Source organism: Miscanthus floridulus, chromosome 17 (genome assembly GCF_019320115.1).
Source record: "Miscanthus floridulus cultivar M001 chromosome 17, ASM1932011v1, whole genome shotgun sequence".
NCBI lineage: Eukaryota > Viridiplantae > Streptophyta > Magnoliopsida > Poales > Poaceae > Miscanthus > Miscanthus floridulus.
Genome location: NC_089596.1, coordinates 75,082,045 through 75,093,784, shown reverse-complemented (window position 1 = coordinate 75,093,784; position 11,740 = coordinate 75,082,045). Strand labels below are relative to the sequence as shown.

Here is an 11,740-nt window from a genome sequence, read left to right as displayed (position 1 = left end):
CCCTGCCGCCTAGCACATCGAACCGAACCGGCTAAAGTCCACCTGAGATCGATCTCGAGTGACGGATTGACGACAGGAAGCACAGGATCCGGCAGCAAGATGTTCTTCTTCTTCGTAGGCGGCGTGGAGCAGGGGGCCGGGCGGGTGCTGAAGGAGGTGGCGGGGCGGTGCCTCCGGTGCGGCGGCGCAGCGGACCTGGTGGAGACGGAGAAGGTCCTCAAGCTCTTCTTCGTCCCCGTCTGGCGGTGGCCCGGGAAGGACCCCGCGTACCTATGCCGCGACTGCGGCCTCCTCTCGCCGGGCTCCCTCGGCGCGGAGCCGGGTCCCTCGCTGCTGCTGCCCCGGGAGGCGAGGTGCGGCGCGTGCAGCCGCGCCGTCGATACGCAGTTCCGGTTCTGCCCCTTCTGCGGCTCCTCCCTCTGAAGAGGTTACCGGTGGCGGTGGCGACTACAGAGCAGAGGTGACGCCTGACGCCTTTTGCCAATTGGGTTTTACTAGTTTCAGTAGTTTGTACACTGAGGTTATGGCGTTTTGCTCGTGTGAAAACTATAGTATGTATATCATCACGAAATAAAGGAAAACATCAACGCCATTACATATTTTTGTCACATTGTCGAGTGGTTTAGCTGCGTAGCATTGCCGAGTGATTGGTGGCTTCGAGCGTTGCACATTGGTGTTTCAGTGTTTTGAGTTTTGAGAAACTCAAGTTGCAACTCAGCCGCATCCATGGGAAGACAGTGCTGAGGGCCTGAGGCGTACCGTAAGAATCACCAGCATAGCTGCTGGCGCACTTGCTCCTGGTAATTGAAAACATATAAAAACTCTAGAGCCCCAAATACAATTTACGAATTTCTCCTAACTTTATAAACAGGATCTGATTGCCACGCACTTCCTCTGGTAGAAAACACATCCATACATTCACACACACATTATAAACTTGGCACATAATCAGGCGCTGACATCAGACTTGGAATCAACTTTGCAGGCACATCTGATTTAGCACGATCAGGGAGGGTTTTTTTCTTCTTCTTTGTATTAGGAAAAAGCTTTCCCCGTTATGTTCTACTTGTGCAGTGCACATAATTGAATGGGAACTTCATAAACAAGTTGGTTGCCTTGCTGCCGCAAGTGACAATGCAAAACTTTGATAGGAAATCGGATAGCATCATCATTGGTACCGACTGGAAGTTTAGAGCTAACCTAGAATGTGGATGGAGCTGCCTTTTTGAGCTAAGAAGCATGAAACACAGTATATATAGTGGCAGTCGTTGGCAGCAATAGTTTAGGCTATGTTCGCTTGAGCTTATAAGCCAGAATCAGCCCTACTTTTTCAGCCATGGAACAATGTTTTTCTCTCACAACAAATCAGCCCTACAAATCAGCCGCAGCAGCAATAAGCAACACTGGCAGTCTTTTTCTTAAAAAAAAAACTGCCAGTCTTGGCCATGATCTGATATGGACCAAAGTAGCGGAATGACATCTTGTAATTAGTTCCTGGTGCCACTGAATTTGCACATAGGGCTGGAGTCTTAAATAGATAAACTGAATCACCAATTCCAAAGGATCTTTTAGACCTATGCTTATGAGCTTGGAGCTTCTTTCTCTGCTGAACTTTGACCAGTTGTTGTTGAAGTAACTGAGTCATTAACTCCCTTTCATTAAGTTAGGTCTGAAGATCAGGGATGACACATGATTCAACCACATCAATACCCAAATGCCTGGGCTTGTGTGGCCATATAAAACTTAAAAAGGTGGTGTCCAAAGAAGTATGATAGCTTGTGTTGTAGTACTAGAATTCAGCTAGTGAGAGACATTGCTTCTAGCCCTGTTAACCTTCTCACAAAATCAAATCAGTCCAACCTCGGCTCTGATACAACTTGTTAGAATCTGATACCCCTAGTTATGCACAACACCCTCGGATTTTTGAAAGGATATCGCGAGTATGACGCTATCACTGACCGAGCTTCTCTACACTGACCTTTCTTCTGGTCAAGTTTGCAGCTCTTCGAAGAAATCCGATTCTTTTCCTAGGAGAAGAGATTGATTCTAGTTATCTTTCTTTCAAAGCCATCCATGCATAGAGAAGACTGGGCCCAAAGCATTGTAGGTGAGCCCTCTGGAATATCAGAAGAGATAGAGATTATCGCGAGTATGACACAAGCTTGCATTGAGTTAAAAACAATGTAGTCGAATTGTGTAGAAAACTCTAGATGACGACGTTAAAGCAACCACGACAAGACATTACGATTTTAGTGAAGTCGGCCGTAAATTCTATAAGCACAACTCCAAAAGAGTACAAGTGTTTGTCGCTCGCTTACAACCCTACTTAACCCTCTAGAATGACTGATTCTTGCCTTATACAAGAATCTAGTGTAATAGAAGGTCTAGCCTCATCCTCTTGAGCGCTCTTAATTGCTTTTTACAAGTCTTGGATGAGACCATTGTGTCGTCTAGGTTGATATGCCTATGCCCTCTGACCCTTGTTTATATAGTCCCCTCCTAGCCCCTCATATATACATGCAAATAGGATTCCACACTAAGTCCTAGTAGAATTAGAAGTCCTAATAGCACACCACTCTTGAGTCCTATTTCATGTAGGATTTGAGTTGCCATACAACACCGTGACCTCTAAACCTCGACTCATGTTCCTCCTTGGCTAGGGGTGGGCATTCAGTTACGAAACCGATTGGTTCCGTCCTTCGGTTTTCTAGCAAATTTGATTTCGGTTTTCTAGCAAATTTGATTTCGGTTAATTGACTGGTTTGTTTCAAAAATAAGAAACAATGAAATTCAGTTCTGGTTATGACTGAATTAACTGAGTCTATCTTAACACACGTTCACCAAACAAAAAATAAATAAATAAATAAAAAGCCTTGTCCATCGGCGTTGCTCCGGCTGGTCCTTGCGCTAGTCCCCGGTTCGTGTACCAAACTAGCCAAGCAAAATTCGGCTCTTGAGAAGTGGAACCGAACAGGTAACCGAAGTTTTCAGTTCCGGTTCGTGTTTTTTTGTTTAGTTTTCGGTTCTCAGCTATTTTTTGCCCAGGCCTATCCTTGGCTAGCCCCCGGCAACCTACCTCCTAGCTCGTTCGTGCAGATATGTCTCTTAGACTAGAAATGGGCCATGCATGTTAGACACAAAATAGACAACAACAAAGGAGAAAAATCGAACGGGACATAGCGAATGGCTGCTAGATGCTCCGTTCGGCTTGCTGAAACTTGGCTGAATTGGCTAAAAAACACTGTTCTGGCTGAATTGTTGTGAGAGAAAAACATTGTTTCTCCTGAAAAAACAAGCTGAATAGTACGGATTATAAGGTAAGCCGAACGCAATATTAGTACACGTAACACACACAGAATCAACTCAGGGCGCACACATTCCATATACATACACGTAAGGGGTATGAACACCGTCGCGTGTCTTCTCACGCCATCATCACACTTCAACTGCTGGCTGTGCTTGACGCCGAGGATGGGAAGCCATCTCCTGGTATGGTGTCCGATTGTAATTGTATCCTCCAACAGGGTGCCGAGGGACCTCCGGGAGTGGCTCTTGCCATTGCCCGTGCCTCTGAGGAGCTGACCACTGCGTCTCCACCGCAACCGCGATGGCTTCCGCAGCCGGCGGGTACGAGCCATCAGGCTTGGGTCCGGAGGCCCCTGCTGCTGCGGCCGCCGTCGCCGGCGCCGCCTGCGCGCGGAGCATGCTGTATGATGTGATCGCCAGAGCGGTGGCAGCGAGGCTCAGCAGGGCCGCCGTCCTCAAGTACCCGTCCCTGAGGAGCCTGCACCAGGCGTCGTACCTCGTCACGGGGAGGTTCCAAGCCACGCCGTTCGCGTAGATCACCCCAGCAATCAGCGCCGCTATCCATGAGAGGACGGCGCACACGATGCCGGTGACCCGCTTGGACTCGGACGCGCCGTGCCGTGGCCTGCAGCAGCCACAGCAGCCGCCGGCGAGCGAGGCGATGATCATAGCCACCGCCAGCAGAGGGATCGCGATTAGCGCCAGCAGGTAAGCCGGGTTGGCCGGGTAGTCGCACTCCCCGGTGTAGACGTCGATGTCGATGTCATGTCCCTGCAAGAAATAAGTACGTACGTCGTGTCCATCACTGGAAAGGCTGGAAGCATGACTTGCAAACGGTAATACAAGAGCACAAATTAAATGTCAAAAATAGTTGTGTCTTATTGCTTGTGCATACAGTGAGCTTTGTTCGCTCGGTGATGAACCCCAGCACGGCGCTCGCGAGCCCAAACAACCCCACCACGAGGGACAAGACGATCACGCCGATGTCCATTTGATGATATTGATCCAATGTGCTTCGCTTCCTCTCTGAGATCGGTATGGGAGTTGGGAGACGGTACAGTAAGACTACGCCTGGCTGTGTACTACTGGTGGTGACAAATGTCTATGTGCTCATGCAAGTTTATATAGAGAACGCGGAGAGAGTGCTTATGATTTATGTAGCTCTAACCTCTTGTATCATTGCTAGACCAAAGTAGTCAACTCTCGGTACATGGTCAGCATCTTCAGGTGGTTGCGACATGTATGTTCCTTAGCAAGTACTAAGTCCGTCCAAAATTATAAGACGTTTTGGCTTTTTTAATACATTACTTTTACTATATATCTGGACATAGTATATATCTATGTGCATAGCAAATGCAACGTATTTAGAAAAGCTAAAACATCTTGTAATTTGGAACGAAGGGTACTAGCGTACAACAAACATAGGCGGCGGCCTTCGTTTCTTATCTTAACAAAAACGTATGCCACAGTGTATAATATATTGCCGAAAAGGGTCAACTCACCCAAGCTACCGTACCTGTTGATGATAACATAATGTACTTGAGTTCAACGGCGATGTGCGATGGTCGTTATGAATGCTAGCATGTTAGATTGATCTCCACCAGTTAGCCCAACGGCTAATTGGGTCCTTGATCCGCGCCCTGATCGGGGACGTCCAGCCGTACTCCTGGCTGATGGGCCCCCGTCGTGCAGCGCTATAAAGAGGAAGGTGGGGGCTAGGGCACAAGGTACGAGGTTCACCGTAGCCGCCAGCGCCCCACCATGTCCTAACCCTAGTCTGATCGTGAGGGTGCGCTGTGAGCGACGGGAAGCTCCACCGCTGCCTCCAGACCGCACCTGCATTCCTGCCTTCTTCGAGACCATAGCGGGAGCGTCAAGCTACTGCTACTTCCTCGCCGGCGCCATGGCCGCGACTTCACTGGGCGAGGTACATCATCAAGTTCCCTATCTAAGTTAAGTCATTACCCGCTAGATCTGCACCTATAGGTCCTACAAATCATATCAATCGTATCAGAGCCAAGGTTTCTTGGAGTATGTAGATCGAATCTGGGATAGAAAAGTGAATAGAAATGTAGAAGGAGTTGATAGTTTCCCAATTTTCCCAAAACCCTAACCCTAGATTCCCACCGCCATAGCGCGGGAAGATCACCCGAGCCTCCACCGAGCCACGCACATGTGCTTAGGGCGCTATCACTGGACCGCTTGGCAACGACACGCTCACCCTATGGTGGGCGCGTGCACCGACGAGGGGACCGGCGGCGGCGCCATCATCTCCGACCGTCATGGTTTTCAGAGAGAAGGGAGAGAGAGAGAGAGCAGCGTGGCGAAAAGAGAGAGGTAGGAGAAGAGAATGAGCTCTAGGGTTCGGGGGAGCAGCGGACGGCGCCCGTTTTTGTTCTTCTGATCTAGGCGGATAGCCGTCGATAGCGATGAACGACTGTGAATGCACGGGCTACATTCGACCTAGGCGTGTTGGAAGAATCCTGGCCCAGACCTAGGTTGCGGCCTGGGACGCGGGGGAGCGCAGCGCGAGCGGCCGCCGCGGGCCGTCTTTGCGATGCTGGGCCACGCGCGCGGGGGCGGGCTGGCGGATGGGCCGTTGGGCCAATTTTCGTTGATAGCGCAGAACTGTAGCAAAGCTTTGGTTTTACATTTTCAGAAGCAATTTTTTTATGATTTTTGTTTAGTTTAAATCTCTGTCAAAATTTGAACCAACGGGATAATTTTTCAGAGAATAGATGAGTAAAGTAAAATGCTTCTGAAAAGTAGAGAAATAATTTTTCCATGTTTCCGCTGCAAAGTTTAATGTTTATTATCTTTTAATTAAATTCGAACCAACAGAAGAATTTAATTTCAAGAGCAGTTATATTTATTCAGTAAATTATGATTATGTGTCGGTGTTTTTGGACCACCGACGAGTAAATTTGTATTTGCGCGTCTGGCTCGGATATTGTGCTCGGAGGACATAAGGGTTTATACTGGTTCATGCGGAACGTCCTTATGTCCAGTTCGCTGCTGCTCGTGTTACCGGCACTTGGTTTGTAGTAGGGGTTACAAATAGGCGAGAGAGGGAGAGAATCCTAAGTCTCTAGTGAAAGGAGTGAACAGGTGCTGAGAGCTCGACTGCCGCTCAGCTGTGTGCTCGTGTCGTGCTCTTGTGTTTCTATCTCGTGGTTCAGTCTCGTGCGGATCGGGGCCCCCTCATGGGGCGCCCTGCTTTCCCTTTTATAGGCGAAGGGAAATCGCAGGTTACAGCGGAGGAAAAAGGAGAAGAATGAGAGAGAAGAAGGCTTATAGGATCACCAAGTCCTTCTCCTTTATACGGGTCCCGCCGATCCTGTAGATGTTAACAGGGACGGCTCCACGTTGTGGCCCTATTCATCACTAGCGCCATGCGCAGGCGTCATCTGCTGGTCATGGTGTTCCATTCCGTCCCAACGGACATCGTAGTGAACCGATGCACCTGTCAGCGTTCGTACGAGGGTTAGGCAGAACAGCACCGGCACGCCCGATGCTGTTCTTGATGTGAATCCTCAGGTATGGCCCATCATGGCTACGGGTTATATCGAGGCATGTCAGTCTCTTCCCAGGTGTTAGAGTTTTGACCCAGGCCCATACGCTTGGACCTAGAATGGTTGGTGGCGGTTTGGGTCCCCGCCGGATGAGACGGAACCCGCGTCCTTAGGGTTGGGCGAGACAGAGCATGCACCCGAGGGGTTGGGCGAGACAGAGCACGAACCCAAGGGGTTGGGCAAGACGGAATCCGCACCCAAGGATTTGGGCAAGATGGAGCATGAACCCAAGGGGTTGGGCGAGACAGAGTCCGCACCCAAGGGTTTGGGCAAGACGGAGCATGAACCCAAGGGGTCGGGTTAGATGAAGCCCGTAGCCTTGGGGTCTATCGGTGTTTCGAACAAACACCAACTAGTAAATTTATAATTATTGCGTGTTAGGCTCGGATGGTGTACTAAAGGACATAAGGTTTATACTGGTTTGGGTAGAATGTCCCTATGTCCAGTTTGCTGCTGCTCTTGTTATTAGTACCGAAAAAGGTTCGTAGTAGGGGGTACAAATGGTCGAGAGAGGGACAGGTCCTAAGTCTCTGATGGAAAGGTCAAAAAGACGCCAAGAGCTCGGTTGCTGCTTGGTTGTGTGTTGTGTGTGGAATTGATTCGTCGTCTTGCGTATCAAAACGATCGGTCCCCTTAGTGGGGTGCCCTGCCCCCCTTTTATAGACCAAGGGGCGAGCAGGGGTTACAGATGGGAGAAAGAGAAAAAAACCAAAGGTAGAGAAGGTCCTTCGAGGGAGTTGGGTCTTCCTTTTCCCCTATGCCTGTCCGGCTAACATGGTAGACCGTGTTAGGGATGGTGTGTTCGTTGATCCTTACAGGGCCGTGCCCTGGCCTCTTTCAGCAAGTGGGTGCGTCCCATCCTACACCGGCGGATGGTGCGGCGTGCCAGAGAGCCGAGCTATGATCCTTCGGGGAGTAGACGGGGAAGTGACCATACGTCCATCACTGAAGGTGATGTGAGTTCTATCTTGGATCATAGTTGTTGTCGTATGCTTGTGTTAGTATCTGTGTCCGAGGGCTGATGGCGGCATCTACAACACTGTGGGACAAAAGTTGGCGCCTACAACACTATTCGGGCTCTATCAGGTTGGAAAGGGCCTAAAGCGCCCATCCTGTCATATCCTGACAGTACCTTCCTGCAGGCAGGAAGGGCATGGCCCTTGGTACTGCGGTTGACTCGAATGTCCTGTCGTACCCTGTGCTCGTCTTTATGAGGGAGCAGGGTGTAGTCGTCGAGCGAGGCGGAGCCAGCCCTCAGACGTCGAGCGAGACGGAGCCTGCCCTTAGATGTCGGGCGAGGCAGAGACAGCCCTCAGCCATCGGGCAAGGCAGAGCCTGCCCTCGTACATCGGGTGAGGAGGAGCCTGCCCTCGAACATTGGGCGAGGCGGGGCCTACCCTCAGCCATTGGGTGAGGCGGAGCTTGTCCTCGGACATTGGGCGAGGCGGAGCTAGCCATCAGCCATCGGGCGAGGTGGAGTCTTAGCCCTTGGGGGTTGGGCAAGGCGGAACCAATCTTCCATCGTTCGGGCAAGAAGTGTAGTAGCGTTCTTGTTTGACTGGAAGCGTTAACGTTTGATGGTTATTAATTCCACCTCATTGGGTACCCCGGTATTAGGTCCCTGATAGTATCCCCTGAGCCCTTGGGTGATTCAGATAGAATTGCCCGAGGGGTATTTTGACTTGCTAGAGGGTGCGCACGAGCGCACCCGATGGGTGTAGCCCCTGAGCCCCGGGTGATTCGGGCAGAATCTTCGGGGGGGGGGGGGGTATTTTGATTCTCTAGAGGGTGCGCACGAGCGCACCCGTTGGGTGTAGGCCCCGAGCCCCTGGGTGATTCGAATAGAATCACCCGGGGGTAATTTTGGACCCTTCACGGGTATGGCTGTGAGATTTGGTTTTTGTCAACTGGATGGTTTAAAGGAAACCTTGGTATCCTGTTCGTGGGGATTCGTCCAGGGTTAGCCCAGTTGGGACTTGATTGCGCATCGAGGTTTCCTTGAGGCTTGTGTGCCTGAGTTCTGGCTGCTCATGGGCCCATCCCTGGTTGGGACAGTCGTCAAGACTGTTGGGCCAGCCCTTGAACTCCTAGGCCTAGGCAGGCTTGAGAAAAGCTTTTTGACCCATATCCCCTCTGTGGGAAAAGAGTCCTGGTCTGCCTGGGGAAGGCGAAACGTCCAGCGCGATTTTGGTCGGAAAAGATAGGGATCGCGGGCGCATATCCTGCGACATGACGCGGTGGTGTATCGTGGCAGGCTTGGAGACCTAGGTGGGCGGTTGCTCTTCTTGCATCCGTCGCCCCTATAAAACCGAGGGGTTCACCCCCAGGGTTCCATACTTTGCCTCCTCGCCTTTGCATCAACAACCTCCACCGCCAATCGCCTGAGCCTCCCACACTCGCATCACAGCCGTCGTCAAGCTCACATCCGCATCGTAGCCACCGTTAAACTTGCATCCACCCCCTCCCAATCGTTTCAATGGAGCCATGGTGCTGATCCAACATCACCCCTCAGCACCTAGAGGGCCTCGTTCGCCATGGCCTCCTTCGCCCGCTGACCGCTACCGAGGAGTGGTGACTACCTAGCAATGAGGACGAGCCATCGTCACCCGAAGGGTATATCATGTCCTTCGCTCACTTCCACGAGCGGGGATTCACCACACCTGCTCACAAGTTCCTTCGAGGGCTATTGGATTACTACCAGGTGGAGTTACAGCACCTTACTCCCAATGGGGTCTAGCACATTGCGGCGTTCGTTGCCCTATGTGAGGAGTTCCTAGGGATTCGTCCCCACTTTGACCTATGGCGGTATCTCTTTGCCATCAACCTATCGAAGAAGCGGGTTGGGAAGCAAGAGCTGAGTGTGTTGGTGGGATGTGCCAGCATCCATCTCCACAACAACCGAGTGAACGAATACCCATTGATGCGTCTGTCGACCTCCAACAAGGGGTGGCATTCGCAATGGTTTTATGTCATGGACGACATTGCTGCCCCCTTACCGGCGTTCTCCGGGCGCATCATCAAAGAGGTCTCGAGGTCGTGGAAGTGGGGTGTCCCGGACAAAGACAAGAAGAGGATCAAGGACCATCTCACCGCCCTCCAAATTCTAAAAGAGAGGGGTGTGAAGGGATCAGGGATCATTGGTGCCTACCATACATGGAGGGTGGCGCCACTGATGAGCCACGCGCTTCCCCTATACTTGATGGCACCTGGGGCGTCGCTCGAAGGGACAGTGCTTGTCGATGAAGCGCTCCCCCCCACCGAAGTGGCGCAGCGCATCAAGGAGGACATGGAGCCTTCAAAGGACAACGCCAGCGTTATCCTTGATTTCGTGTATCCAATGTTGGGGCATCCCCCAATGCGGCCAGAACCGAGGTTCATTGATTTCATAAGTTCTCTTTCCCCGTGCCTCCTTTTTTCTTGAATTCCTAACCCCTTGATGCTGACCTCGGGATAGCAGGACTAGCCGAAGAGACTCATCCTCAGGGATAGCCCAGCTTCACTGCCGAAGGACCGGACCCTGGCGACAGCGAATCACACCATGACTGAGTGGGATAGGAAGACGAGGGAGCTCAAGAGGAAGAAGATGCTACATAAGCAGCAAGCACGGGAGCGAGGGGAGGAGACAGGCAGTGATGATGATGATGATGATGATGAGGAGGAGTTTGACAAGGTAGTTGCTGATGTGGAGTGGGGTGTCCTGGAGGGCGAGGATTCGCTGACAGGCACTCGCTTGTCCACGCAGGGACCCTTCCCGTTCCATGCGGGGGAAGTGAGTCTATGAGGCCAGCGGAGATGGGCCAAACCATCGGCCCATCCTCAAGACCGGTGGGAGTGGGCGGATCAGCCGCCACACCTGGGGTGTCAATAGAGGACCGGTGGATGGGGGGAGGTAGATCTACCACCGTGCCCCACGAGCTGATAGGGGCGGGCGGATCTGCCGCCGTGCCCGAGGAGCCGATAGAGGGGGGTGGCCCTGCCACCGCACCCTCGGAGGCAAGGGAGATGAGCCCCTCTGCCTAGGAGCAAGGGGTAGGCTCGAAATGGTCCCGCCCAGATGAGTGGGAGTAGAAATCTAGGGGTTCGTCCCCAAAACGTTCCTACCGCCCAACAGCGCGAGCGTAAGTGGCTGATTCCTTTATTTTTCCTGTTTTTCTATTTTGCAGTGTGACCTTATGCCTTTTAACTCTTGCAGAGTCTTGCGATGGGGCCATTCTTTGGCATTGGCGCCCAAGAAGAGTGTTGCTCTTCAGGCAGAATAGGTGTCGTCACCTAACGTCGCTCCTATTTTGGGCAGGAGCGGAGCTGATGTTGCGGCCTCGTCGACCGGTCCGACACTGCCCGCAGTGGCGCCCATGCCCTCAGTGGGTCAAGCAGGCACCGGGGCTGAAGAAGAGCCCTCGGGGGTCACCGAGCAGATGACGGCGGAGGTGACTCCACCACCTACGTTGGAGCGGATGGAGCTGCCGCTCGTGCTTGTGGTGCCCTCTATAGTGGGTGAGGCGCAGCAAGTCAAGGCCCTAGCATCGCAAGTGGAGGTGCCCATGACCACGCCAAGCCAGGAGCAGCCGGACAAAGCCATGGTGGTGTCTGAGGGGGTGGCGCAATCTGCACCTCCGGTGGCCTAGGCGACAGAGCCCGAGGCAGGCCGGACAGAGGGGGACACAGCCGGAGGGTCCTCGAGCACCATGGCGATGGTGGAGAGGACCAGTGAGAGGTCACCCTTGGCCCTGATGTTAGGGGGTAGCCACTCGCCCGTGCGGGGTGAGCTGCCGCTCCAGTGGATGGATCCCCGACATCCAACTTCAACTCTTTTCTCGCTCGACGATGCTACCGAGAGCATAGAGCGGGGGAGTCTCGATGAA

At 52.4% G+C, this 11,740-nt stretch overlaps 2 protein-coding genes across 2 annotated transcripts; one reads left to right on the top strand and one right to left on the bottom strand.

The window, feature by feature from the left end:
- On the top strand, positions 1 to 582 carry LOC136518738 (uncharacterized). Its single transcript, XM_066512429.1, has one exon. It carries the CDS (start codon positions 100 to 102, stop codon positions 421 to 423), a length of 324 nt encoding a protein of 107 aa, XP_066368526.1. The 5' UTR covers positions 1 to 99; the 3' UTR covers positions 424 to 582.
- Positions 583 to 3,435: 2,853 nt separating this feature from the next.
- LOC136515804 (uncharacterized) lies at positions 3,436 to 4,297 on the bottom strand. Its single transcript, XM_066509297.1, has 2 exons — positions 4,202 to 4,297; positions 3,436 to 4,077 (listed from the first exon to the last, which is right to left on the bottom strand). Exons 1-2 carry the CDS (start codon positions 4,295 to 4,297, stop codon positions 3,436 to 3,438), a joined length of 738 nt encoding a protein of 245 aa, XP_066365394.1.
- Positions 4,298 to 11,740: the final 7,443 nt, after the last annotated feature.